General features: G+C 54.3%; 8 protein-coding genes and 1 non-coding gene across 9 annotated transcripts; 1 reads left to right on the top strand and 8 right to left on the bottom strand.

Annotated features, from left to right (window-relative positions):
* Positions 1-498: 498 nt before the first annotated feature.
* PHACADRAFT_t35 lies at positions 499-570 on the bottom strand. Its single transcript has one exon. It is a non-coding gene; the product is annotated as a tRNA-Arg (tRNA).
* A 2,144-nt stretch (positions 571-2,714) lies between these two features.
* Positions 2,715-4,038, bottom strand: PHACADRAFT_117841 (uncharacterized protein). Its single transcript, XM_007393963.1, has 2 exons — positions 3,684-4,038; positions 2,715-3,616 (listed from the first exon to the last, which is right to left on the bottom strand). The coding sequence occupies exons 1-2, from the start codon at positions 3,984-3,986 to the stop codon at positions 2,891-2,893; spliced, it is 1,029 nt and encodes a 342-aa protein (XP_007394025.1). The 5' UTR covers positions 3,987-4,038; the 3' UTR covers positions 2,715-2,890.
* A 197-nt stretch (positions 4,039-4,235) lies between these two features.
* PHACADRAFT_253221 (uncharacterized protein) lies at positions 4,236-6,385 on the top strand. Its single transcript, XM_007393962.1, has 4 exons — positions 4,236-4,322; positions 4,373-4,619; positions 4,712-4,947; positions 4,996-6,385. Exons 3-4 carry the CDS (start codon positions 4,803-4,805, stop codon positions 6,219-6,221), a joined length of 1,371 nt encoding a protein of 456 aa, XP_007394024.1. The 5' UTR covers positions 4,236-4,322; positions 4,373-4,619; positions 4,712-4,802; the 3' UTR covers positions 6,222-6,385.
* A 111-nt stretch (positions 6,386-6,496) lies between these two features.
* Positions 6,497-8,115, bottom strand: PHACADRAFT_207500 (uncharacterized protein). Its single transcript, XM_007393961.1, has 4 exons — positions 7,837-8,115; positions 6,901-6,960; positions 6,755-6,845; positions 6,497-6,704 (listed from the first exon to the last, which is right to left on the bottom strand). Exons 1-4 carry the CDS (start codon positions 8,038-8,040, stop codon positions 6,622-6,624), a joined length of 438 nt encoding a protein of 145 aa, XP_007394023.1. The 5' UTR covers positions 8,041-8,115; the 3' UTR covers positions 6,497-6,621.
* A 329-nt stretch (positions 8,116-8,444) lies between these two features.
* Positions 8,445-12,273, bottom strand: PHACADRAFT_182972 (uncharacterized protein). Its single transcript, XM_007393960.1, has 7 exons — positions 11,925-12,273; positions 11,038-11,872; positions 10,946-10,987; positions 10,831-10,890; positions 10,691-10,778; positions 10,495-10,632; positions 8,445-10,431 (listed from the first exon to the last, which is right to left on the bottom strand). The coding sequence occupies exons 1-7, from the start codon at positions 12,254-12,256 to the stop codon at positions 9,851-9,853; spliced, it is 2,076 nt and encodes a 691-aa protein (XP_007394022.1). The 5' UTR covers positions 12,257-12,273; the 3' UTR covers positions 8,445-9,850.
* A 1,007-nt stretch (positions 12,274-13,280) lies between these two features.
* Positions 13,281-15,132, bottom strand: PHACADRAFT_182971 (uncharacterized protein; the record flags this gene model as incomplete). Its single annotated transcript, XM_007393959.1, has 7 exons — positions 14,772-15,132; positions 14,576-14,633; positions 14,299-14,553; positions 13,904-14,254; positions 13,554-13,755; positions 13,322-13,495; positions 13,281-13,288 (listed from the first exon to the last, which is right to left on the bottom strand). The coding sequence occupies exons 1-7, from the start codon at positions 15,101-15,103 to the stop codon at positions 13,281-13,283; spliced, it is 1,380 nt and encodes a 459-aa protein (XP_007394021.1). The 5' UTR covers positions 15,104-15,132.
* A 3,400-nt stretch (positions 15,133-18,532) lies between these two features.
* Positions 18,533-18,811, bottom strand: PHACADRAFT_52198 (uncharacterized protein; the record flags this gene model as incomplete). Its single annotated transcript, XM_007392695.1, has 1 exon — positions 18,533-18,811. A coding segment is annotated over one exon (279 nt), but the record flags the coding sequence as incomplete, so codon positions are not given.
* Positions 18,812-19,258: 447 nt separating this feature from the next.
* PHACADRAFT_47113 (uncharacterized protein) lies at positions 19,259-19,507 on the bottom strand (the record flags this gene model as incomplete). Its single annotated transcript, XM_007392688.1, has 1 exon — positions 19,259-19,507. A coding segment is annotated over one exon (249 nt), but the record flags the coding sequence as incomplete, so codon positions are not given.
* Positions 19,508-19,957: 450 nt separating this feature from the next.
* PHACADRAFT_117831 (uncharacterized protein) lies at positions 19,958-21,875 on the bottom strand. Its single transcript, XM_007393958.1, has 6 exons — positions 21,489-21,875; positions 20,542-21,436; positions 20,450-20,491; positions 20,336-20,395; positions 20,194-20,281; positions 19,958-20,142 (listed from the first exon to the last, which is right to left on the bottom strand). Exons 1-6 carry the CDS (start codon positions 21,827-21,829, stop codon positions 19,964-19,966), a joined length of 1,605 nt encoding a protein of 534 aa, XP_007394020.1. The 5' UTR covers positions 21,830-21,875; the 3' UTR covers positions 19,958-19,963.
* Positions 21,876-27,488: the final 5,613 nt, after the last annotated feature.

The raw sequence follows: 27,488 nt of genomic DNA, 5'->3' as shown, positions 1-27,488 counted from the left end.
CAGCGGGCCATAGGGAAGACCATAGCACGATGCTTGAGGTATGGAGTGTTCAGATGCGTCCGATGGCCGGTCTGTGCTTGGGATGTGACACACGCAATGCTCCTTCCCTGTACGCATGAGTAGGTGCACTATCTATACATGTCCGAGTCGGGCCTAGTGTTTGGGACATCAATATTGTAAGTAGGAAGCTGCGGCCTCGCTTTTCTCTCGCGCATCAAGCAAGCGCCTTGTGTTGTGACATTTGTACCTCTCTTTTCAGGCTGAAGTAGAGCAGTATGCTCACACAGGTTTCTCAGAGGCTAATCTGGTGCAATCCACTAGAGTAGGTTAGATCTCTGTAATAACTGTTTGTTTACTGTTTATAAACTGTTTATAAACGTTTACAACCATTTACTGTGTGTTTACGAAAAAAGTTTACACGTAAACTAAACGGTTGGAGCCTTAGGTTGGAGCCATGAAGTTTGAACAGACAATGAAAGAAAAATGAAAAAAAGCCGATGACCACCGCAGGGGTCGAACCTGCAATCTCCTGATTCGTAGTCAGACGCGATGCCATTTCGCCAGGCGGCCGACTTTGATGGAGCTCCGGGTAGCCATTATATCCTGCTCAAGAATACTAGAACATCAAAGGTTTGTTTCGAACTCAGTGCGTAGTTCAACTGGCTTGTATGCAAGAGCTCAGAAGAGCTGTCGCGCATGCCCTCTTCAGGTAATATCCAGTATATTTTGGCTATTTCATCACGCCGGGCGCTCATGATATATGCAGAACTCTATTCTGCAGCACACCAGGAGGCACTGAAAGCCTGTAAACGTGAGGTTGAGAGAAAGGAGCATGAGAAAAAGCGTGCGGAAGATATAGCGGACTGGCCGTTCCGCATTCCACGTGAAGTGATTGACATGATTCTCGTCTCTCCGGACCTCGGCGTGCGAGAGCATCTCGCTCTCGCTGCGACCTGCGCTGCCCTTCGTCGAATCTACCATAATAATATTATCTGGAACGAACTCATGCGGCTCCGAACTGTACCGTGGAACGGTCGCCCGCGTTATTTGGAGTACTCTGGCGGTCTGCGTGACGACCGCGTGCTGCACCATCTCGCTACCAGACCGCAGAAAAAGAAGGCCAATGGTCCATTCATGAAGGAACTCGCGGACCCTTATGGTGGTCACTCGGTCGCTGTACGGCAAGTTCTGAGGCATGTATGTACTCTGCTGTGTCCGTGTTGTGTCATCCTGTCTGAAATTATGTGCGATGCAGCGTATCCCGAAGGCGAAAGTCAACGAGCTGTATCCGAACTTGACAGAAACGCATCTGCGGTGGCTCAAGTATCATCCGGCATTCAAGGAAGGCTACCCGAATCAGCATACAGAGGAAGGTGGAATGGCTGTCTATCCGGGTACGCAATGGTTGGGAGAGCGATGGTCCGACTGCTGCGTCCACAGAGTCTGAGGCGGTGATTCAACGACGAAAGGATGAACATAGCGGCTTCGCCGTAGTCAGCGCACCTCCGGGCAACACGCCGGCCAATAATGCGGAAGCAGGTCCATCTAGTCCACCCACCAAACGCCAAGTTGCAGACTATTCCGAGGAGTGTGGTGATGAAAGAAAAAGAGTGCGCAGAAAGTGATGGGAGAGATGGGCGCGGAAGTCATGGCGTATTTTGGTGTTTGTGTACATGTCGACATGTGATTTTACTGCTGCTAAGCTCATTACAGGCTACATAAATTGAGCAACATAGGAATTCATTATATATGTATAACAAATATTTGTTTTTAATTGGCCCACGAATCGAGCTATGAAGTTCCATTGTATGAACTCGGAAGATTTTACATCGCCGAATTACGCATCACCCGCATCCCACTGCGACCGGACGATATCTTCTTCAGCCTCCTTTTCTTGTACAGCACCGCCCCCGCTGCGACGCCGATTGACAAATGTGCTGCCGCGTTGATGCCTGGGCGCGCAGCCCACTTCATGCACGCACGGTACAGGAACACGTGCGCGAGCGGCGCGGCAGCGAGCACCCGCGCAGAGTACTTGCCCGGATCGGGTATGCGATCTTTCCTCCTCTCTTTGGAAGAGGCGCTGTGTGTAGGGAATGGGTCGCGGAAGAACGTGTTCGAGAAGGTGTTAACGGGATCAGTTTCGGGGCCGGCTGCGCCTTGTCTCTCGGACCAGCGGCCGGATTGCCTTGTGCGCTCGACACGTCGGAGCAGTTCAAGGGCCATAAGAAGCAGATATTGTCGGTCTGCCTGCGCGTAGGGCCCGCCGTCAGCCTGCTCTGACCAGTCGAGCTCGCTGAGTTCGTCGCTGTGCGTCTCGGAGTCAAACTCGTCGTCGGAGACGGTGCAGTCGGAGCAGTAGTCGCCGAACGCATGGCCGCACGGTGCCATGTTAGGGCCGCCTGTAAAGAACGCTTCGTGTGCAGGTGATGGCGGGCGGTTCGGCACCGTCTGCTGTTTTGCGGCTTCTGAAGCATTGCTGTGCGTCGGCATGCTCACGGCCGGGTTGACGGCTTTTAGGGTAGAGTCTTGCACGACTCGAATGCGACCCACTATATACGTCGTATCTGTCAATTAATGAACTAATTTTCCTCAGGTGGCACGGCTCACCTCCATCGGCATCAACATGAGTTGATGGGCGTTGCTCTGTCAAGAAGGCGGGCCAGTCTTGCGGCCAGCCTGCTACCCATCAGTCGAAGCACGATAGCTACCAAAAGATAGGACACACCATCTAAGCAGAGGTCAAACAAGTCGTCGTGACTTGCGATGGCAACCTCAGCCTCAGATTCCTGCAAGCGGACGTCAGTCACTTCGGGTCGCGACAAATGGCTCCTAAGCATACCGCGAGAATATAATCGAGTAGATCGTCGATCGGGTCCTGGAATACGCGTCAGCACTGACCAGCGTCCAGAGCATACTGAAATATCGAGACACTTGCATGGTACAGAGATTGGGGCTCTTCTTGAATCTCGAGCTCGCTGACATCATCGTCAGCGCATACCGTCTGCGACGACGAGTCAGCTGCCCTCTCTGCAAAATCGTCTGATGATGACAGGCATCCATCGATATTGTCTGCCAGGATCTTCGTGAGCATCGCCTGATCGGAATCTGTCAGGCTCTGTTCGCGCGACCCCGCCGCAACGAGCCTCTTGCCCAAGAAAATTCGTCGTTTCATCTTGTAGTACCTCAGGAACAGGCACTGATCCCGCGGAAACTTGCCATCCTCTGGCACCCACTCTCGTGTTGGTCCGCTTCGCTGTTCGAAGGAGAGTGCGGCGTCCTCTGCGATCTCGATGCCGAACTCGACACCGGCCATCGACCCAAGCTGCGCCTGGATGGAGACTTCGTGTGCGCGCCCGCAGCTCGTGCACGCCGCGAGTGCCCAAGATGACGTTTTGAGCCAGCCGGACACGAGCACGATCTCGGACGAGTCGAGCGTGTGCCCGAGGGCGGTAGCGAACGCGTGCCACGCGTCATGGTACTGGTGCATGTACTGTTGGAACGCGGTGCAGCTTTGGAGAACCAGCGAACGGGTGGCGTGATCGCCGAGCACGACGAGCGCGCCCTGGTCGCTCTTGCAACTGAACTTGTAGGCGGCGCCTGCGCCGTAACTGGACTGCATGTTAGTAGGTAGGTCAAACGAGCAAAGGCAGCGGAACTCACGCAGAGGCCCCGCCACCGACTTTGATCTGGCGCATGGAGGAGCTGTGCAGCGGGCCTGGCGGCAGATAGTTGGCCGTGGTATGCAGCATCGCGGTTTCGTTGTATCGCAGCGGTACAAAGTCGGGTGGGACGCCAAAGTGGGCATTCACCGGATCATCTGCCGGACGAATCGCGTTGAAGAGGCGGTAAAAGCACCCCTCCAGGATGAATCCGACATCGCCGATGAGCACCTCGCCAAATTTGGTTGGTTCGGGCTGCCAGAGCGGCAGCCCGTGACGCCTAGGAAGAAGCTGGTTTGCGTAGATCTCTGCGGCTGAGGTCATTGGATGTTACAGCTGGCGAGAGACAGGTAAGAACCGCCTTCAAGAGACTGAGTTAGCGGTGTCTTGGCAAGCGCAGCTATGGGATATATACCTGATTTGAACGCCTGATGAACAACGTTGAAAAGAACGCCCAGCTATCGGGACAAAATGCCGATTTGAGGGCGATGCAGGTTCCTATGAATGCTGAGCAAGATCGCAGTCCGTTGAGCTCATGCTCATGCTCCCATGATATTAGAAGTTAGCCTCGCCTTCTTCCTGCACAGCCAGGTCGCCAAATGTGCAGCATACGTGGATTATAGACATACAGCTCGCGCTCGTTGCGAAGGCAACGTTATGGTGGTTGGTTTTTTTCTTCTATTTAGCAGCAATTAAATTGTTCTAAACAGATTACCTCTCCTTAAGTGAGCGCGTTGCGACTTACACCGTCGAAGGACATCGAAAAATTTGTGTCGTGTCTCAGGCAGTTTGCGGCCTGCAATCTTGCTGAAAACGTCGACAAGTATTCCGTAAAGGTGTGATTGGTGTGCTTCCTGGCAGATATCATTCTAGTGTCAATTGCTGCATTAACTGCTTGCTTACCCAGAGGTAAGTCGAGGCCGAGACAGTCTGACAAAGCGTCAGAGACAGACGGTGGTAAGCGCCCATGACGCACTGCCCTCAATTTCCGGCCTAATTACATCTCGCTCCCGTCTCCTCACTGCCTTCACTTGCATTCCCCGCCCTGGGCTGTGCGGGGCTGCCGAGGCCGTCGCAAAAGAGTACAAATACGCGTTCAACAGCTTTGCAGACGTCCTACGCGACAACGAAACTCCCACCATGACAGAAAAGGTCCTCCTCTCTGAGGAGTACGTCCAAAGCTGCTTCCACAGCTACCTCAAGTCTGCTCTTTCGCAGGCAAAGGCAGAGAGATTGCTTGATACAGAGCTATTGTCGAGTGCGGAGGGCGATTTGATGATAACTGGTGAGTGCTGTCTCCTCCAACTCGAGTACACACTTGACACACAGCCAGGACCCGCACTATGCCTGTACTTCGCCGCGCTCCGGTCTACCACCAACCCTCCATCTGTTCCCCTTCCCCGTACATCCAAGTCATCTGCACCTCCGACAGATCTCTCAACGGACAACTGCCCTGAGGTATTCAGGCCGTTCTTGGAAGTATGGGCCACTACAGTGCCGAGCATCCAAGCTCTTGCGCCAGAGCACCAGCACGACCTCGCGCGTGTCATCTGTGGTCTTTCCCCCGTTGCACGCTCACCGCATCCTGGCTTGAAAGCTATTTCGGCCGACCTCCGCGCTGTGGCCATTGAAATCAGTATGCGCCGCACCTTTCAGGACCGATACGCTTCGGACCTTCAAGCAGCTATTGACGCTGGCTCGCCGCAGCACGGTCTTTCTCGCGTGAAGGCCAGCTTTGTACCACCTCCGGTATACGAACCAACGTCACCAGTCTCACACACAACCTCGCTACATTCGCCTACCCCGTCCCAGTCGAGCCTACTGCGATCGCCTTCTCCATCTCCTTCCAGAAGCTCCTTCCGCTCTATCTCACCCCTTCCATCTCCCACAATCCTCGGCCCAGACTCCCCGGCAATAGAGCTTATCCGCGAGACGCTTTATGCTGCGCTTGCGGACGTGCTCGGACGAACGCCCTCGCTGCGGCGTCAGCTGCAGCGCGACCCAGCGCGGGCGTACTTCTCCTCTGTCGCGCTCGCGATCCTCGACATCTCGATGTCGTCCGTCGTGCCGGGCGACGCGTCGACGCACACGGAGCCCGCGATCCGGGGCGTCCTCGGCAAGACGCTCGCGCTGTCCGAGTGCCCGCGCGAGCTGCGGCCGTTCATGCAGGAACTGTGCGACATCGGCGACAGCGCACGGGAGGCCGCCGAGGACGACACGCTCGCGAGCGTGCGTGCGCTGAGCGAGGACCGGTCCGTACCCGAGCCGCGCATGGACCGCGTGCGCGAGATCCTCCGCGGCGGCGTCGGCTGGGCATACGATGAGCGTCACGAGCGCGACGCCGACGCGCAGGGCGGGCACGAGGTGCTGCGGGGCAACGGGGATGCCAACGGGGCCGTGCGTCCGGGTGACTCGCGCCGCCGGACGACGTCGACGGACAACCGGGCGGTCGCGTTCGCGAACCGCATCAATGCACTTGCACTTGCCATGACGAAGCTTCGCGCGTTCAGGGAGCGGCAGGAGGGCGTATTCAAGATCTTGGCTAGTGTGCGGAGCTGACAGCACAGTTATTACATGATTTATCTTAATGTTATTGACTTTTCCGTTTGCTTGCTTGTATTTCAGACGATATGTAGTGTCAATACCCTTGATCTCTCGTATACCTCGTATCCTACGTACAATTAACATAACATACCAAATTGTATTTTGCCTGTTGTCGTTCACTGCTGTGAAGATGGTGCTTCGCTCACGCCAGTGCAATAGCGGAGGTTGGCGTGTCTTAGGATCTGCTAAAAGATATGACGATATAACGGTTCCATCAAGACGTAATTAATCTCCTTTGCTTTATTATTGAGCTAAAGGCATCGGTTCACTGCAAATTTGAGAGTCCAACTCCAGAGTCCGTTCATTGCTGTAGAAGATGTGTTTTGCAATGTCAAAAGGCACGGGCAAACCGCTGCTAGTAGATGATATCGATGTCTTCTTTGTGCGCGTCTTTGTGCGGGGTTTTGCGTATGTCGTCATTCACGCACACGAAGGTCACTGTACCAGGACGTCAGGGTTGAACGACACTCCGACTTTCGCGCCCTTACCGCCGTGCTTGCCTAAGCGGACATCGATGCCACGAGATAACATTTTTTTCATAACGTTCCCCTTCTTCAACCCATCCGGGTGATTGTCAGGCTATGGGAAGCACATGTGAGACGTCTAGACTAGTTCTTGGGTAGAAGTGACTGACCGGGAAGACGGAGTGAAAATCTTCATAGCAGGCTACGGCAGCGGTCGCAGTGGAGTAACGCTGAAATTTGAGTTCAGTACCAACGGCAGGATTACACATAGCCAAGGATGACTTGTCGCCAGGATTAGATCGAACAAGTAATCTAGGGGATCAGAGAGCTGGATAAAGCTCAGAAATGACACCCACAGAACGTCAGAGGGAGAACGCACTGATAAGCGTCGATTATCGCATTTTGCGCTACGACCTCCGTTACTGAGGCGACCCCAAATACGGGAGAACAAACTTCCGCATGGGATTGGCTTGAGCCTGTAATAGCTGAGGAATAAACACCGATTGCACGGTGGTTCTGGCTGCTCCGCCGCTGCTCCAGGCGTTGAGAACCGGACGTCGTCAGCTGGACCCCGGCGGCTTTGCATAAGCATGCGACCGCGTGTGCTTCCAGATAGCTTCGGGTGCCAACAATAGTCAGCAGCGAGAGTAAATGAAAAAAAAAAATCGATTGCAGAGCCAGAGTTCGAGACGGCCACCCACTTGGTGGTCTTCAATCAACCGGAGACAAGGACAATCACCTCTGAACGGATAGCAAAACCACGCTTAGTCGCGAGCTCGTACCAAGACGAGTGGTGTTTCGCAACGTAGTCGTGGAAGCAGCGATTACTCCTGTACCCCTCCCGAAGACCGAAGTCGCGGAGAATAACAGTTGCGCCCGGCCGTCAGGACACTCGAATGTGTAAGATTCGCCGACAAACTGGCTGAGATAATAATCTTGAAACAAGGATGTGCAGATTGCAAGCGTGTAGGACTGACGTAGCGTCTGAGGTCCCTGTATTAGTCTTTGAAAAATCGCGTTGGGCGTGTAGATCGGGCCCGGAGAGGTGCGCTCAGAATAGAAGTCTTCCTCGTTCGCCTTCAGTACTACGAAGCCACTTGGTACACCGTGAGCGTTGAGAGGACCACTGCTCGGACGCATAGCGTTGAACAGTCGTCCGACCCCTCCGAGACGAAGCCGACATCTCCAATCTCGACTTCATAGGTAATCCCGGTACCGAACTGGCTGAGCTCGGGATGCCACAGGGGAAATCCATAGCCGCGACCTGCTAGCTGCTCGGCGTAAGTGGGCCAAGCAGAAGTGTCCAACATGGAGGGAAATTGGACTAAAACGTGCAAAAACCTCGAGTCCGGTGTGCGATGCACAAGATGTAGATGGAGAGCGAATCCTTTTCTCTAACTCCACGAATCCCAGTTAGGTGCATCCGCCCGACATACCTATTACTCCTGAGCAGGTTCGTTTGCTGACTCCAAATCCTGAACGGGAGGCTGCGAGCCGCCTCTAGTTCATAGTACGTGTTCGTGGGTCGTTCGGCTCGTATAAGTTGTCATTTACATAACCTCAGCATGGCATAGGGATGTGGCATGAATCATAAGGTGGTTGTGCTGGACCTGACGCGTTCGCGGCCAGGCCCTCATGTAGCAGTAGTTCTACGGGCCTTTATAAACAAGCGGAAAAAAAGGACGCGTTCGCGGCTCCTAACTCCGCTTCAAAACCCGCGGATATGCTCTCGTCACCCAACCCAAGTTGACCACTTCTGCATGGCTTGTCTCGTCTCGCTCGCGTCTGATTCCGTGTTGTATCGTCCCCAGAGTTGCACCACTTTACCAGCCCACCCCTACTAAGCTCATGCACGGCCACACGAGACTCGGTCGCAAGCACTCGCGGCGCGCATGAACCGCTCTCGGGTGCCCGCACGAGATCTCTGTCCAGGCTCAGCTCTGCTTGTTGGTCAGAGTACAATTATGTACAGAGGTGTCGGGGATGTCAGCTTGGTATGTTCGCCTTTTCCTCGCCGGGGATCTCAAAGTGAAAAGTCTGACACGTTTCTCACAGGTCGCCTTGACACGTTCGATCTGTCCGCCCTTGACAAGTACACGCGACGACATTCTCGAGGAAGACTCCGTTGCGAATGCACGCGCACGCAGAGAAGACAGAGTCGTGTCCAAGCCGTGCGCGAGATCCTCCGCAGAGACATCGACTGGGCGTATAACGAGCATCACGAGCACGAGCGTGACGCCAACGCAAGGACGAGAGCAGTGCGTCATGCGCTGAGAAACGTCGTCATGGGTTAGACTGGCAATCCCTGCGACTGGGCGACTCGCGCCTGTGAACGGCATCAATTTGACAGAGATCGTGTGGTTGTGCTCGCGACCCGCGCTTGTATTTGCGCTCGCTGGGACGAGTTTTACCCGTCCAGGCAGCCGTGGGAGAGCGTGTTTGAGGTATTGGCGAGCGTGTAGAGCGTACTATTGACTCTGCACGTAGCGGCGCGTCTTCTATCCGCTTCTCAAAGTCTGGTTCCTTACACGTCTTTGGTTCATCTTGCCGGTAGAGAACCTCATCTGAGCATCACACAAGGCGTATTTTTCGCGTTATCATGCTTCAAAGAACCATACCATGTGCAATCAATGACACTTGGCTTTCCCTGGTAAACAGCTGGGGTTACGTGGCTCGTCCGCTCCTTACGTGCTTGGCTTTCGAGAATAAACGCACCCGGATATAGCCGGACGGTGGTATTCATTGTATCTTTCTGCCAACAAAGACCGTTATTCGAGCTACATGACTCATACACTGTCTGCAACACCCCATTACGGGGATTTACGACGCCGGACAAGCCTTATCTGTCAACGTGTTGATGGTAGTCGTTGGTGGGTTAACGATCGCAGTGGGAAGAAATGGCCAATATCTGGGCGGTCGTTTGGACTTGGACGGATGGTTCAGCGGCGACCACCATTCGTCGCCTTTCTCGTTTGTGTGTGCGCTCGGGCTTTCGCCGACATCATTCCCGGAGCTGGACGAAGTAGCTGTTTGCGGTTCGTCTTGACTTCGGGCACGATTGACTGCGCTCCACTGAGCCCTGTCGTGGGCTCGGCGGTAAACCTTCATGCCCCAATCGCCTCAGCTTATAGACTGTAAGGTCGAGCTGTCCTCGAACAGCAACTCGTCGATGCATTGTTGCAAAGAGGGAAGCACCTGGCCTTGCCGGCGCCGCGGATTGGGGGGGATGCCCGCGGCCCGAAGCTCAATGAACTTGCGGAGGAAGGTGAGCTCGATATTGTCGGTCATGGTGTACGGTGGGCCCTCGATCGCTCCTTTTATCATGAGTAGCTCGAGGTGCGACATGAGGTTGTCCTTCAGCTTCAGGAGCCGCTCTTGCAGCTCTAAGTGGTCCTGGTCCCCGCGCGCCTCAGGGCCCAGCGGCCGCCGGGCCTTGCGCCGGTACAACTCGGATAGCTCCAACGCGCGATGGACCTCGTTGCCCAGGATGCGGTACCATTCGGTTGTCTGGCGGTTCAGCCTGACAGGGAGGACGCCTGGCTTGGCGCGCAGCTGGAGGATTGCGCGACCCTTGCTGTCTGGGGGACCAAGGACGCCCTTCCACCCCTGATTGCCTCTGATGACGCTGCGCTTTATGGCGTCAAGTTTGGGTCGTTCGTTATACGTTGCATTTACAAGAGTGTGGGAACTGTTCGCCGCGGCTGTGTACCAAGAGGCGTCCTCAGATAAATTTCTCGTGACCATAGGTCGAAGATGAAGCTTACGATCTGAATCCCAAACCTTCGAGAGATCTAAGTTTGGAACAGCTGCAGAGATGCCTGCTGTGGTTTTTACCTCTCTCTCATCAGGACAGTCTCCCTGGAGAGTTGCCTGAGGGTCACTATCTTCATTTACGAAGGCCACTGCATCAGGAAACCAGAATTAAATGGCCATTGAAAACTTGAAGTTTCAGGCTTTTACCTCCATCCTCGTTGCAGCCGATATCAAGCCCCGTGCTCAGTTTACCTTGCAAGGTGATGTCTCGCATGTCATCTGGGTACTTGTCAGGCTAAGAGAGAGTATTATAATAAGACCCCAGCTCTTCAGTAGAATCAACTGACCGGAAAGATCGCGTATAAATCATCATGACAAAGCACAGCAGCGATCGCGTTGGGACAACGCTAATGTTGACTTCAATATCTACAGGAAAATATGCGTGATATAGTGTTACATTACCTCCAGAATCAGGTCCAGCAAGTGGTCCAAGGGATCAGATATCTTGACGGTTTTCAGAAATATTATCCACGGAACCTGAGGAGAGAACGTACTGATGTGCGGTACGCAGTCGCAGGCTCTTCCTCTATTTCAACGCACTCGTTTTCTGTGCCGCATCCTCCCGAAGTGCCATCATGAGAGTCCTGCGGGGCCGTTACACATGCTGAGGTCGTGCTGGAACGCGATGTGCTGGTGTTACTTGACGAGGTACCAAGGTTCAAGCTGCTGAAGAAGCTCCAAAGACGGGAGGATAACCCCTGGGGTAGGCCGCCATCGCCTGGGCGGGGCGGCTGGCGAGAGGACGAATGCTCGTCGCCGGGCCCTATCATATCTTTCGCGTCTGCTTTCACGTTCACTCTGGGCCGCATCCCCAGAGCGCGTGACTTGTGCTTGTAGTACCTGACGAACATACATTGGTTACAAGGTGGCTTCGGCCGTCGAGCTGGAGAACCCCTGGGAGCCTGAGGATCAAGCGTCGCATCAGATGGATCGGGCGTCGCGGGCTGGTCTTCGTTGCCGAAAACTGGGCCTGAGCGCTGCTCTACAGACATTTCAACGTCCGTACCTCCAGATATCTCGAAATTTGCGGAGGCATATGAACCAGCGGATGCGGTAAATGAAAAGTCGTGCGCTTTGCCGTAGTTAGAGACGGCTGCAACCGCCCACTCGGTGGTCTTCAGCCAGCCAGAGACGAGGATAATCGCCTCAGGCGGAACAAGATAGTCTTGTTCGACTGCGAACTCATACCAAGAGGAGTGGTGTTTCGCAATGTAGTCGCGGAATCTTCGATTACTCCTGTGCCCTTCCTGATGACCAAAGTCGCCAAGAATAGCGACTGCACCCCGGCTGCTATGGCAGTTGAACGTGTAGGATGCTCCGGCACAGTGGCTAACAAGAGCCTTATAGCAAGGAGGTGCGAACCACAAGAGCACACACTTACGTGGGGTCAGAGATCCCCGCACCGGCCTTCCGGGAAGTCGTAGATGTGGTGCAGATCGGGCCTGGAGAGACATGTGTCGGAGCGGAAAAGGAGTGTCTCGCATTCGGCTCTAGCATCACGAAGCCTTTTGGTACGCCTAGTGCGTTGAGGGGGTCTTGCTCAGGGCGCATAGCGTTGAAAAGTCGGATGAACTGCCCCTCTGAGACGTAACCAACGTCTCCGACCTCAATCTCGCCGTGCTCTGGGGTAGGCTCGGGATGCCAGAGAGGTAACCCGTAGCCGCGGCCTACCAGCTGATCAGCGTAAACAGACCATGCACAAGAGTCAGACATAGAAGGGGAAAGGAGCCAGAAGATGTAGCATGGTCAGAGCTGGAAAATATTAAGTTGTAGTATATCATTTACCGTGGGACATACGGTGACGACCGAAGATAGTGTATTCGACTAGACGCCGGTGCATAAGTTCCACTCCACGGTCGGTCTCGCCACGTTTGGTCTCGGCTTTCTGTGTACAAACTGCTTCGACAATTTGCAGGCAAGTCGAATATATACACAGTTCCATGTGCACACAATCTCAAGCTTAGTTAAGAAAGCATGGGAAATGACAAGCCAAAGCCCGAAAAGCGCCGACCTAGTCCGCCAGAACAATCACTCTCCATAGCTCGACGTGCCTTCGCCAAGCCCTCTCCTGAAGGTGACAACCTGGTACTCTAGCTCCAGCAGGTCTGTCCCGCCCACATGAGCAACCCTCCTGCTCGGACGACATATGTCTCAGCTGAAGCTGCTACCCGCAGGACTACGGCTCTCACCTGATGTTGGCCCGTCTGGCATACGGCTTCTGCTCCCTCACGTACTCTCTGATCGCCTCCTGATGCATCTCGCGCGCGCCCGACTGCGATACCTCGGGTAGTTCCGCTCTAGCTCTTCCAGTTGTTCCTTTGCCCCTCTCTTGTGAAAAGGATCTCCGAGGGCTGAGTCGGCCTGGGACCAGATGAGTCGCGGCAAGCGCAAAGAGGACGGCAGCACAACTCACGGTGAGGTAACTTCCGCAACCCCAGCAGGTGCAGACAAACTGTCGCTTAGCAAATTAGTTGTTTGGGCATCATGGAAAAGCATAGCAAGTCCTCAGTAGCAGCGTGACTTTGGTGAAGCTGCGCTGAATCCTCGACTGGGGCCATTTCCACGCTTAATCTGAGACATGATTAGAGCCTCCACTATGCTGCCAGCGTCATTACTCACGGAGCCATGTTGTACACGCCGGTTAATTGCTGCTTTGTTTCCGGAGTCTTAGGACGCGCTCGAGGGAGCGCCTCCTGAAAGTCATCGGCATCTACTAGGTGGCGAATCAACAGGCTTCTCATGACCCTAGGTTTTATTTATTTATTAAAAAAGACTTACAATCAGAGTCTTCAACGACCGACAAGCTCACTAGAATCTGAACAGCTGGGACTACTTCCGGTGCGGCATTAGCATAGATGGCTGATGTGATGTTACTGTCATCAACGTCGTCCTTGTCAGAGTCATCTTCCGAGAAAGCCGCATATGGATTACTATCACTACCCACGAAGGCCACTACGTTAGGACGTCAGACTTGGAAGAGCTTCCAGAGCTTGCGGCCCGGCATTCTTACCATTGGCTTTATCAAGGTGGACATCAAGGTATTGAGTCAGCGTCTCTCGCAAGGCAGCATTTTGTACGCCATCTGGATGAGTTTCAGGCTGGGGTGCATGCGTGAGACATATCAAATTGGCATTTAGACAGGGACAACTGACTGGGAAGACGGTATAAAAATCGTCATGACAAGCCACGGCAGCAGTTGCGTCGGGGCATTGCTGGGATTAAATTCAGCACCAATAGGAAAGCTATACATAGACGAGGACGACGTGCCTCCAGGAGAAGATGCAGCAAGTCGTCCAAGGGATCGGGTATCTGAATGAATACCAGGAATGGCATCTGCATAACTTCCGAAGTAAAACGTACTGACGTACGAGACGCAGTCGAGGGCTCTTCAATCGTGTACGCGCCTTCTGTGTTGTAGCCTCCAATAGCGCTATGCCGAGAGTTCTGCAGGGCCATCTCGGGCACCGAGGATATGTCATGGGTAGGCTTGCCAGGCTCGCCAGGGCGTGAGCCGCCGAAATCGTTCGGTGAGGTATCCGATCGCGAGCCGCCAAAGAAGCCCCACAAGCGGGAGGATGGCCCTTGGGATGAGCCACCTCCGCTTGGACTGGGCGGCTGGCGAGAGGGCAAGAGCTCATCGCCAGGTCTTATCACGTCTTTCGCGTCTGCCGTCACGCCCACTTTACGTCGTACTCCTAGCATCCATAGTACCTGAGGAACAGACACTGGTCGCAATGTGGCATCAGCCGCCGCACCGAAGGATACTGGGGGCGATTGGGCGCCGTAAGCGTGCGCCCGTTGTCGAAGACCGGACCCGACCGCTGCTCGACGGACATTTGGACATCTGTACCTTTGGACACCTCAAAGCCCGCGGAGGCGTATGAGCCGGCGCATGCGGAGAATGAAAACTCGTGCGCTTTGCCGTAGTTTGAGACAGCGGCAACTGCCCACTCGGTGGTTTTGAGCCAGCTGGAGACAAGGATAATTGCCTCAGGTGGAACGGGGTAGCCCTGCTCGACAGCAAAGTCGTACCAAGAGGAGTGATGCTTCACAATATATTCGTGGAAGTCGTGTTACTCCTGTATCCCTCCTGATGACCAAAGTCACCAAGAATAGCGATCGCCCCTCGGCTGCTATGACAATTGAACGTGTACTATGATGCCTTAACGGATTGGCTGCTTATAACTTTAGGGTGACGACGTGCGGGTCACAAGAGTGTAGCACTCACGTAGGTCCAGGGATATCCGCCTTAGCCTTCTGGAAGGTTGTAGTTGTTGTGCAAATCGGACCCGGAGAGACATGTGTCGGGGCAGAAAAGAAATGTCTCCTATGTGGCTTCAGCACCGCGAAACCCTTTGGCACACCGCCCGCGTTGATGGGGTCTTCTTCAGAGTTCATAGCGTTGAACAGTCGAATGAACTGTCCCTCTGAGACGAAGCCAACGTCTCCGACCTTGATCTCACCCTGTTCTAAGGTGGGCTCGGGATGCCACAGCGGTAGCCCGTAGCCGCGGCCTACCAACTGTTCTGCGTAGACAGACCAGGCAGGTGGATTGGACATGAAGGAAGAGCACAGCGGGGGAGTGCGGGTTTGAACGCCAAGCGCGTAGCAATTAGGGGTGTCTGAACGAATTCTTGTTCAGCTACACGATTGAACGCGTGGGAGATATAGACCATACCTATGGTGACATACTATCTGCTACCTGCGATCATCCTTCTTCAAAATCGAGAAGAACCGCACCACGTTCGAGGTCTAGATGCCGCGTCAGACTCTGCCGTAAAACACGAATGCACGAACAGCAACGAAGTATGTTACATACGTCCGCATCGACCCGGTCGCTCGTTCCGTCAAAGCAGTGCACGAGCGTCCTGGCGAAATGCGTGGGCAGAATGGACGAGTTCAACGACTTCGTGCTGCCTTGCTTCCTCCTGCTCGAACATCCGTCACTCCAGGCATGGCCTGCATATAGAAGGATCAACAGACGGCCGCCGACGTATCGCTTAGCCTGGTTGCAAGGTGCGCAGCGCACCCTGCAACCAGACGAAGTAATGCGCATTGTGCAGGTTATTTCCGGGCCTTCCAGTCTGATTCGCACTCCCATAGACACCCGGTAGTTCCCCTGGCAGACAGAGATCGGCGGCTCAAGTAGGCCAGACGCGACGAGTACATGCAGGAGAACGTATGTCGAAGGCGGTTCTAGACCGAGGTCAAGCCTGGGAGAAGACGTGACAATGACAGAGAAAATACGCGTGACGTCACAGGCTATCGTCACATCCCACCAGCTCTGGATCGTCACGTCTTCGTACGCGGTCTAGACTCTGCTCACACAGCGTGGACGAAACCATGCAGATGGTGGACGCTCGTACGACACAAGAGCGGTTGTTCCAGCTCAAGCATCGCCTTGACAGCCTCTACCGGATGGAACGGGACTCCCGTCGGTGCATTGGTCCCAAGTTCATCGAGTAGCCCACATGTTGACCACATTCTAGATGTACTATTGCAACGTTTCGATTCGGCAAGAGGTGTGCACGCTCGCTCTCTCTAGGCTCAGAAAACTCAAAAGACACTAAAGACACTAGCCTCCCTGTCTGAAATAGAATCAGTACGCCCTCTACCTGCCCAGACCACTGCCGAGTAGCCCAGCGAGTACACACTCCTTGCGGCTCCAAGACGTCGTTCCAGCTCTTCCTATTCATGACATCCACGGCAACCGGGGTGGGACCTTCGAATTAAAGCGCAACTGGTTATAAATACGCTAGCTCCGCGGTCTTCCAATCGATGCCTGCGCGAGTAGCGAGCGAAGGGGAGACAAGCAGAGGAAAAGCCGGACGGTGAGTAGCCTGCCAGTTCCCGTCGTTCCTGCATCCCTTACATACACAGAACAGAGTCGCTTATTGTACGATATAATCTGTCTCCAGTCCAAACTGTACAGAATCAGCCTGAACAATCCTGGCAGAAGCAAGCCCAGTATGTATCCCAGCTCGAAGATCGCAACTGCGCAAGCCGTAGCCAATCGGAACAGATGTGTTACCTGTGGGTCTCTATCTGCGCGCTCTGACCAGTCTGTTGATGGACAGCCAGGCGACAAGGAGGGGCTCGACCACGGGTGAAGACGAGGATGAGCGACGGTGGATCTGGATATGTAAACCGTGGCAGAAGGCCGTCCTGAGGGGTGCTGGGCACATGATACTCACAGGATGTGCGGGATGTCGCTGAGCTACCTCTAGGTTAGAGCTGTCAATGTTCTCGACGTTGAATCGACAGCCATAGGACCGCAACCCACTCAAGAAACGAAGCACACTCGATACAGCACCGCAAGCTGGACCTTCTGTCCAATCGATACACTCACCGTCCCCGACTGTGCAGCTCTGGGGCTAGGGCAAGCACTCATGCGCTGCCCTCAAGACAAACTACCGAGCATGTATCTTAGCTTGCTACAGTAATTCATCTATAATCTCCCTTCGCGTGCGGGGCTAAACTCGTCACCAGTCTACTTGGTAGTTGGTAAGAACGCTGACTGAGAGTGGGACGGTGATCGGCTCGCCGCAATGGCTACCTCCGCGTGAGGCGGCTGGTAAGTATTCCGTGCAAGGTGGCTGGTATCGAGACTAGCAGGGGGCATTGGAATGTGAACACCATGCCCATCTTCGCCAGGTCCACCCTTAAATCAGACAAGTTGATGCTCTCCCTCCAACGGATTCATCTCGCCCGCGTGAGCGACTTTTCTGCTTGGAATACATACGTCTCAGCTGCGCCACTGCTTGTGTTTCCTTCGCGTACTCTCTAATCGCCTCTTCGTGCATTTCGCGCGCCCAGCTCCTGTACCGCGAATCGTTCCGCTCTAGCTGTTCCAGTTGGTGCTTCGCGTGTTCGGTGAATTGGATCGCTACACTTGAGTGACTCGACCTGCCACCAAGTCAGCCACGACAAGCACGAGACTGGCACACGACCGCATGTGTTTCCAGCGTTCTCAGATACTTAGCTTTGGGTCACCTTTCGAACCAACACTCTGGCTTACTAGTGTCGGTGCCGGAGCTCCCGAGTCCCCCCTCTCGCTTGCCGCTTGCGCACATGCATGTTGAACTCTAGGATCTCAAGGCAATCACTTCGCACTGGTGGCGCGACATTTTTGTAGCCTGACAATCGTATTCAAGCTCGCGGCCGGGCCATTGGTCGTCCAGGGCTTTCCGGGTGTGCATCCGCAAGTACCCTGTGCTCCTGAAAACCTTGCCTTTTGCTCGCCGCACACGTCTCTGACCGGTCATTACCATCTTTTTCATCACCCCCGCCACCCTTCATCTCTCGTTCTGGATAGACTTTACCGGCGGCCACATGCATTGCAATATCATAATAGCCACCGAGAATATCTCGGCGGCATTGCATACTCTCTTTCTCTCCCGCAAGGGAGTCATCACCTCCGTATCCTTGATTCCTCATCTTTTATATGTACACCAGAAGATTTTTGTGCAGTTTATGCAGCAGAATTTGGCAGGAATATGTGCATAGTTATCACGCAGGGTGCGCGAAATTGTCATGGACGCCTGTCGCAGGCAGCTGCTGATCAAAATCCGACCGCGACGTTCCCGCACTCTTTGGGATGGGTCCAATGTCGACGCGGTCGTTTTTCGTGGCCAAGTACGACGGCGTCTATTTTTTCTGGTCTTGAGCGTCGACGGCTGCGCTGTGCTCAAGAAGGATGCGTTTGATGCCACTATGACCACGCATCATGGCCAAATCCAGCGGCGTCTGTCCATCCTTGTCTTGAGCATCGACGTCCGCACGGTGCTCGAGAAGGGCGCGTGCGATTTCGACACGGTCGTTGAACGCGGCCGAATGCAGCGGCGTCCGTCCATACCGGTCTAGAGCGCCAACGGCCGCACGGTGCTCGAGAAGGGCGCGTGCGATTTCGGCATGGCCTTTTCGCGCGGCCGAATGCAGTGGTGTCTGTCCGCCGTGCTCTTGAGCGTCGATGGCCGCACGGTGCTCGAGAAGGGCGCGTGCGATTTTTACATGGCCGTTTTCCGCGGCAAAAAGCAGTGGCGTTCGTCCGTTCTGGTCTTGAGCATCGACGTTCGCACGGTGCTCGAGAAGGGCGCGTGCGATTTCGGCATGGCCGTTTCGCGCGGCCGAATGCAGTGGTGTCTGTCTGCCCTGGCCTTGAGCGTCGACGGCCGCACGGTGCTCGAGAAGGGCGCGTGCGATCTCGACATGGCCGTTCTCCGCGGCTGAATGCAGTGGCGTCCGTCCGTCCTTGTCTCGAGCACCGACGGACGCATGGTGCTCGAGAAGGGCATGTGCGATTTCGACATGGCCGTTTTGCGCGGCCAAATGCAGCGGCGTCTGTCCGTCCCGGCCTTGAGCGTCAACGTCCGCACGGTGCTCGAGAAGGGCGCGTGCGATTTCGACATGGCCTTTTCGCGCGGCCAAAAGCAGTGGTGTCTGCCCGCCCTGGTATTGAGCGTCGACGGCCGCACGATGATCGATAAGGGCGCGTGCGATTTTGACATGGCCATTTTGCACGGCCAAATGCAGCGGCGTCTGTCCGTCCATGTCTCGAGCGTCAACGTCCGCACGGTGCTTGAGAAGGGCGCGTGTGATTTCGACATGGCCGTTTCGTGCGGCCAAATGCAGTGGTGTCTGCCCGCCCTGGTATAGAGCGTCGACGGTTGCACGGTGCTCGAGAAGGGTGCATGCAATTTCGACATGGCCGTTTTGCACGGCCAAATGAAGCGGTGTCCGTCCGTCCTTGTTTCGAGCATCGACGGCCGCACCATGCTCGAGAAGGGTGCATGCAATTTCGACATGGCCATTTTGCACGGCCAAATGCAGCGGCGTCTGTCCGTCCTTGTCTTGAGCGCCGACGGCCGCACCATGCTCGAGAAGGGTGCATGCGATTTCGACACGACCATTTTGCGCAGCCAAATGCAGCGGCGTCTGTTTGTCCCGGCCTTGAGCGTCGACGGCCGCGCGCGCAATGCCGAGACGGCCACTTCGTGCGGCAAAATGCAATGGTGTCCGCCCGGTCTGACTCTGTACCTCGACAGCTGCGCCATGCCCGAGATCGCGGGGGTGCCGAGGAACGTTCTGTTCCAGCTCTTTCAGCTGTCGCTCTGCCTGCTCTGTGGAAGAGATCTCGACATTTGGCTCTGTCGGCCCGGACCTGCGGCCAATAAGTCTCGGAAAGCGCCACAAACCGGACGGCGCAACTTACACATTGGGTACGCCATGGGTAGAAAGGGACGAGCTCTGAGAGATGGGGTGGAGCTGGGAAATAGACATTGGAGTAGGCTTCTCCCGGGTCTTCTGAGTGTTATGACGCTTTAGAGGCTCTAAGTCCACAGGTTGCAGCGACTCATTGGCGCTCTCTACCTCCGCTTCGATGAGAGTGAGTTGAATGTTCGTAGACACAAGTTGTGGAAATCACTTACGGTCAGAATCGTTATCTGGGGTGTGCTCCGCATCTGCAGCGACCGAGACCGTCTCTGGCACTGCATGAGCGGAGATATCCGATGTAGCGCGAGTTCGAATGGCGATGTCCTCGTAGGTATTGACTTCTTGGGGAGCTAAGTCAGGGTTACCACCCTTACTGATAAAGGCCACTACGTCGGGAGATCAGCGATGATGATACTTGAAAGTCTGGCATGTCTTACCGCCGTCTTTGTTCAGCTGAACATCGAGGCCTTGGCTCAATTTCTCCTGTAAGTCTGCTCTTCTAACACCCTCGGGATACTTTTCAGGCTAGGAGAGAACGTATGAGACATTACCACTAGCTCTGAAGTAGAGATGACTGACCGGAAAAATAGAGTAAAACTCTTCGTGGCAGGCCACGGCGGCAGTTGCACCGGGACAACACTGGTGTTGACTTCAGTGACGATAGACGAGTATACATAAATCAAGAGCACATACCTCCAGCATTAGGTCCAGTAAGTCGTCTAGGGGATCAGGGATCTGAGGCGGGCATCAGAGATGGCTTGTAGAACAATAGCCAGAGAACGTACCAATACGCGAGACGCGCTAGGCGGTTCCTCTCCGACATTGAAGTACTTGTTGTCCGCGCTGCGGTCTCTGCCAGCGGTGCGCTGGGAGGTCTGCGGGGCCATTTCGGATCCCACGGACGTGCCACGCGGAGGTTCGTCAGAGCGCGGACCGCTGGAGTCACTAGGTGAGGTACCAGATCTTGGGCCACCAAAGAAGCTGCGGAAACGGGAGAATGATCCTTGAGAAGAGCCGCCGCCGCCCGAGCCTGGCGGCTGACGACGACGATGATGTTCATCGCCAGGCCCTATCATGTCATTGGCATCTGGAATGACATCTACTTCGCGCCGTAGTCCTAGTGGACCTGTCTTGAACTTGTAATACCTGAGGAACGTGCTCTGATTGCAAGGTTGCTCCGGTCGCTGCGCTGGAGAGTTCTTGGGAGGATCGAGCGTCGCGTCGGGAGGGTCTGGCGTTGCTTCTGGAGGATCAAGCTCTGTGAGATGATCCTGGGGAGGGTCGGCCGTCGCGGGCTGGTCTTCGTCGCGGAATGCTGGGCCCGACCGCTTTTCTATGGACATTTGAACCTCTTTGCCTCCAGATATATCGAAATTCGCGGAAGCATATGAACCAGCAGAGGCCGTGAACGAAAAGTCGTGCGCTTTACCGTAATTTGAGACGGCTGCAACTGCCCACTCGGTGGTCTTGAGCCAACCAGACACGAGGACAATTGCCTCAGGTGGAATGAGAAGACCCTTTCCCTTTGCGAAATCGTACCAAGAGGAGTGATATTTTGCGGTATAATCCCAGAATTCCGAGTTACTTTCGTACCACTCTTGATGGCCGAAGGAGCCAAGGATAGCAATTGCACCTCGGCTGCTGTGGCAATTGAACGTGTACGACGCCCCGGCAAGCTGGCTGTCAAGAATATCAGAATGAAGAGGTGCATAGCACAAGAGTGCACCCTTACGCAGAGTCAGAGATCCCCGCACCGAGCTTCCGGAATGTCGTAGTTGTGGTGCAGATTGGTCCTGGGTCGACATGCATCGGGTCGGAAAACAGATTTTCCTCGTTCGCCTTCAGCACCTCGAAGCCCTTCGGCATGCCACAAGCATTGAGAGTGTCACCCTTAGGACGCATAGCATTGAATAGTCGGATGAACCGTCCCTCCGAGACGTAGCCGACATCTCCAATCTCGACTTCGCGGGGCTCCTTGCCGTACCGGATGGGCTCAGGATGCCACAGCGGCAGCCCGTAGCCACGACCTACCAGCTGTTCTGCGTAGACGAACCAGGCAGCAGAGTTAGACATGGAAGGAGGAAAGACCTGGAAGATGTGGAGTGAGCAGAGCTGAACGACGAAATTATAATACATATCCTTTACCCATGGGGCAAAGGGCATCGATAACGTTTGATCAAACCTAGTAGACAAGAACAGCATTGCTGGCCATCTGATCCCTATCGGACATGCGCAGCATCTGGCGCAGTATGTGGAACCGTTCATAGCGGAGTGGCACTGGTGTGAGCATATAGCTGTCACTTAGCTCACCCTCGCCCTATTTCCGAAGGATTGGTCTGCACAGCACTCATGGTCGACGTGCACAGCTCAATCGTCCGCCTGGAGCAGAGAGCATACATTCTAGACAGCTTCTCCCGGGAGAATGTGACCAGTATGATTTGACATATTTAGTATAGACTCAACGGAGAGGGAACGGCACATCAGACGCGCCTGCGAACGTAGCACTGGCATGGCCGAGGATTACTTACCACCAGGATTAGATCAAACAAGTCATCTGGCGGGGGATCAGAGAGCTGAATAATGACACCCACAGAACCTCAGATGAAGAACGCACTGGTAAACATTGATATTGATTATCGCACCGAGGCAGCTGCGGAGACAGGGCCCGTGATGGCTGGGGGTAAGCGCTTAAGCACTGGTCTCATAGGTCCTCTCTCGCTTGCCACTTGCGCACGTGCATCTTGAACTCTAGGGTCTCAGGGCGGTCACTTCGCACTGGTGGCATGACCTTTTCGTGGCCGGTGGCTTATTGTCGTGATACGACGACTGGGCTGCGCGAGCGCGAACTGGTGAGTGGCACGCGGGCACGATCTAATACACACGGTGTTAGTCTGAGTGCGAAGGGAAAGAGCATGCTGTATAGCTATATACCTAATACACACGGTGTTAGCTAGACAGGGGTCCGGTAAGCATACTACATAATGCGCAAGGGCGACGAAGGGGACTTACTCTGAGTGCGAAGAGAAAGAGCACGCAGAGTGGGGATGCGAGAGGAGTCCTTATATACTAAAAGGAAGCAAAATTGAAAGTCCGCTAGAATGGGGAAGCCTGCTATAAAGAGGTCCGTGCGTGGGAGCACTACATATGATTGTCCAATCACTATCTACGTATTAGCAGCGCCTAATCTAAGATGTCCACCTTAAGTCCATGCCGGGCGGAAAGCCGAGCCAGAGCCACTAGGCGCTTCAACACTCCCCCTTGGCGAGGCGATACGGAACGAGGCCAAGAGACTGGGTGTGACGGTTGTGTACCTCAGCCGGTAAAGGCTTTGTGAGAATATCAGCCGGATTGTCGACACCGGGAATCCTAACGAGTTCGATCAGACCTGCTTCGAATTGCTCGTGAACAGCGTGAGCTTTGACGCGGGTGTGTTTTGTGCAATGCTTGACGTTGGGTGACTGGGCAGCATCAACGACAGATTTATTGTCGCAGTGGAGAGGGACAGGCTTCGCGAGTGGGTGTTCGATATACTCAGCGAAGATTTCGAGCCACTGTAAATGTCGGACTGCTTCGTCAGCTGCGAAGTACTCTGCGTCGAAGGTGTCTTGAGCCACAAAGCGTTGCTTGCGAGAAGACCAACTGGTCGCGCCTCTACCGAGTTTGTAAACCCAGCCTGATGTTGAGACGGAGTTGTCCTTGTCGTTCGCGAAGTCTGCGTCGGTGTAACCAAGCAAACGGCTATTGGTCTCGTCGTTCTGACCTAGACAGAGTCAATAGTTGGAGGTGCCGCGGAGGTACTTGAGAACACGATAGGCGGCAGCTACGTGTTTCGGTGAAGGGTTTGCCTGGTATTGGCAAAGTCGGGCGATGGCGAAGCCGATGTCGGGGCGAGTCCCGAGCATGGCGTACATGAGCGAGCCGAGAAGTGAGCGGTAGAGCTTGATGCGGTTTTGTGGGCAGTCCGCAGGGTCTTCCTCGTTCTTCTCGAGTACGATGTCAGTGCCGAGTGGTGTGGATGCGGGATTGCAGTCTTCGTATCCGAATCGCTTGAGAACGGACTCGATGTATGTTTCCTGGTCGAGGTATGTAGCTCGACTCCCCCTATCCCTCGTGACACGAATGCCGAGGTAGTACTTGAGTTCGCCAAGGTCCTTGAGTTGGAACCTTTCCTTCAGTGCCTCTTTCGTTCGTTGGATGAGATCGAGGCTGTTTCCCATGATAGTTAGGTCGTCAACGTAAACCACTAAAATTTGAGTGGATCCCCCTTGTTGACGGCGAATGAAGATGGATACGTCGCCGGCGTCGTGGCATGCGAATCCAATGTCCTCGAGACAGGCTTTGAGCGTGAGGAACCATGTTCGTCCCGCTTGCTTTAACCCGTATATTGCTTTCCGCAGGCGGCATACTTTGCCTGCGTCCGTTACGAAACCTTCAGATTGCTCCATGTAGAGCTCCTCGTCGAGTTCTCCATTCAGGTATGCTCTATCGAAGTCGATCTGGTGGATTTCCCAGTCCTTGATGGTCGCTAGGGCGATGAGGTATCGCCAGGACTCCAGACGGGTGACGGGAGCGAAGGTGTCTTCGTAATCGATGCCTTGAACTTGCGTGAACCCCTTGGCTACGAGCCTTGCCTTGTAGCGATCCACTACTCCGTTCTCGTTGCGCTTGACAACGTATACCCATTTGCACTTGATCGCCTTGCGACCCTTTGGTAAGTCGACAAGTTCCCAGGTGCCTTGTTCCAGGAGGCCGGTGACTTCGGCCTGCATGGCAGTCATCCATTCCGCTGAATCCGGTGCATCGGCTGCTTGTTTGTAGGTTCGCGGCTCTCCAGCGATGGAGGAGTCGCCTACGATCGCAGCGATGTCGCCCGGTTCCTTGCCTGTGTTCAGTGCTTCCTCGATGTCCGCTTCAGTCGCTCCGGGCCAAATGCTCGTCCATTTCTGAGTTGCTTTACGCTTGCGGGTACCGCGGCGGACGCCTGATGACGTCGTGGCATGCTCAGGGTTGGTGAAAGGATTGTAGTCCCACGAGGTAGTGTTGGGATTTGGCTGGAGTGGCGGAGGGGCAACGACGCAAGATGGTGAGGCTTTGGCCTTGCCTTTGAATTCAGGCTTGACCGGTGCACTTGGCGGGATTGGCGGAGCTGGATACAACTCTGTTCGAGGTGTAAGACGTGGTATCTGGGATGCTGTAGACGGTTTTGGTGTGGTGGGTTGAGTAGGAGGTGGTACAGGCTGTGGCAGCTGCGTAGGAGCCGGTGGCGTGTTAAGGGGTGGTAGTTCGAGTTCGACAGATGATGGCAGCGTGGATGTAGATCCGGTCGGTTGTGTCGAGGACGGTGAGGGTAGGAGTTTGTTGGGGAAGATTGACTCGTCGAATATCACATCAGTACTCGTGGTGATCTTTCTGCTACATTTATCCCATAGACGATAACCTTTAGAATTCGTCTCGTAGCCGATAAACACTAGGCTCTCAGCGTTAGCATTGAGTTTCTTGCGTTTATCCCCGGGTATGTGGCGATAGGCCTGGCAGCCGAAGACTCGGAAGTGGGACACGTCCGGTGTGGTGCCAGTGAGTCATTCCAGGGGTGTACGCCATGCAATGGCTTTCTTAGGGCCTCTGTTGCGTACGTGCACAGCTGTGCGAACAGCTTCTTCCCAGAATCCGTGTGATAACCCGGCGGTTTGTAGCATTGACTTAGCGGCTTCTACGAGCGTACGGTTCATGCGCTCAGCTTTGCCGTTTTGCTGTGGGGTACCGGGTATCGTGCGCTCGTGGATGATCCCAGATTTCTTCAACAAGTTGATGAACTCGTTGGACTGGTATTCACCCCTTCGATCTGACCGAAAGACCTTGATGACCGTGTCGAACTGTCGCGCGACAAGGGCTACGAAGTCTTTGAATGCGGAGAGGAACTCATCCTTTGTTCGCAGATAGTAGACCCATGTAATGTCGGAGCAGTCGTCGATGAAGGTAGCGAAGTATCGGTGGCCCGTGATGGACACCACAGACATAGGTCCGTCGAGGTCAGAGTGAATGAGGTCGAAGGGTTTGTTAGCGCGTGAGGTGGACGATGTGGGGAATGTACGCCTGTGTGCTTTGCCCAAGACGCAGCCTTCGCAGGGATGCGAAGGTTTATCCATATCGGCGGCGATGAGGCCTTTGACCGGAGAGGAATCAGCAGCGGCGAGCTTGCGTACTGCCTCCCAGTTCAGGTGACCGAACCGATGGTGGATAACGTCGAGCGAAGTGGTGTTGTGCGTGGAGACCGCAACAGATGGTGGAGGTGGAGTAAGGTCCAACCAATACTGACCGCGGGACTTAATGCCTATGCCAAACGTGGTGTTACCACGCTTGATTTGGGCTCGTCCTTTCCCAAAGACGAGATCAAAGCCTTTGTCTTCGATGCATGAGACGGAGATTAGCCGTCCGGACATTGCAGGGCTATAGAGAACGTTCTCTAGCCTGATGTTTACTGGTTTGTTGTCGACGAGCGTAGTGCCCTCGACAACACCTGAACCGAGCGTGCTTACTTGCATTTTCGCCTTGTCTGCTAGTGTTGCATATGTAGGCGACGCGAAGGTGTTGTACTCAGCGAAGTCGTTCAGGTCGTTCGTAATGTGTGGTGTACAGCCGGAGTCTAACATCCAGCGTTTCACACCGTGGAGATACCAGGAAGCGGAGTGAATTTCGGCCTCAGGAGCAGCGGCTCTTTCGGCGGTGACTACATGTACAGATGCGTGACCAGTACTACTACCGGACGGATTACTTTTACCATCCTGGATTTTGCCATTGCTGCCCTTCCGCGCCTCTTCGGCGGCGGCCTTTTTCTTTCTGCAGTCCTGCTCGTAGTGGCCTTTGTAGTGGCAGAAGTTGCACTTGCCCTTCTTGCCGTCAGGTTTGCCAGCTTTGGCTTTGCCTGAGGTAGACGTCTTCGGTGCGTGGAAGGCGGCGACGTTGGTCGAGGAGCTGCGACGTTTCGCTTCGTCGAGGAGACGGTTGCGGATGTCGTCGAGCTTCAAATCGGCGGGCTTGGTGACTGCGAGGATGGGCTCCACGACGTTGTTGAATGAGTCGGGGAGGGCCGTGAGCAGGCCGAATATCTGCAGGAGCTCCGGGGTTTGGAGGATCCCGGAGGCGCTGACCTCTTGCCAGAGTCGGGCGCTGTCGTAAAGAAAAGGTTAGGATAAGAAAAGTAAGTAAAATAAAAATGAGGTTTGGTATAAGGAAGATTCTAGGAGAAATCCTAGAAGGTTACTTTTTAATAAAAGAGAATGGAGTTTGGTCTGTTCTAAACTAAAAGCAAGAAGGGTATAGTATGGAATACTTAGATTTGGTTTTCCCAATCTTTTCTTTCCAGGGTTCACTGGGTTAGCCTTTCAACCAAGCTATCCTGGTGTTCGTGGGGGACTAATTCAAAGACCACCTACTAATCTGCTTAAGTACTCTAAAGCCTCACTTGCCTGTTACAAGGGACTTTTAAGGAATCTTAGAAGATGGGCTGTAAGAAGGTTTAGTTAGTAGCTTAAGGACTAGCTACTTGGGTTAGTAGAATAGGGTTTTTTAGATAAGTAAGATAAGAGGGTAACAAAGACAAGTTAATGTCTTGGTTAACTTAGTAAGCTTTGGCTAGTAAGGACAATTCAATGTCCTTAGAGGATTTGTATAACTTGAAGCAGTCTGAAGCTTCCAATTTAGAGTTAAAGATCAAGAATAGATTTAATCTCTT

This window comes from Phanerochaete carnosa, assembly GCF_000300595.1.
Source record: "Phanerochaete carnosa HHB-10118-sp unplaced genomic scaffold PHACAscaffold_3, whole genome shotgun sequence".
Lineage (NCBI taxonomy): Eukaryota > Fungi > Basidiomycota > Agaricomycetes > Polyporales > Phanerochaetaceae > Phanerochaete > Phanerochaete carnosa.
This window is presented reverse-complemented; position numbering and strand designations above follow the sequence as displayed.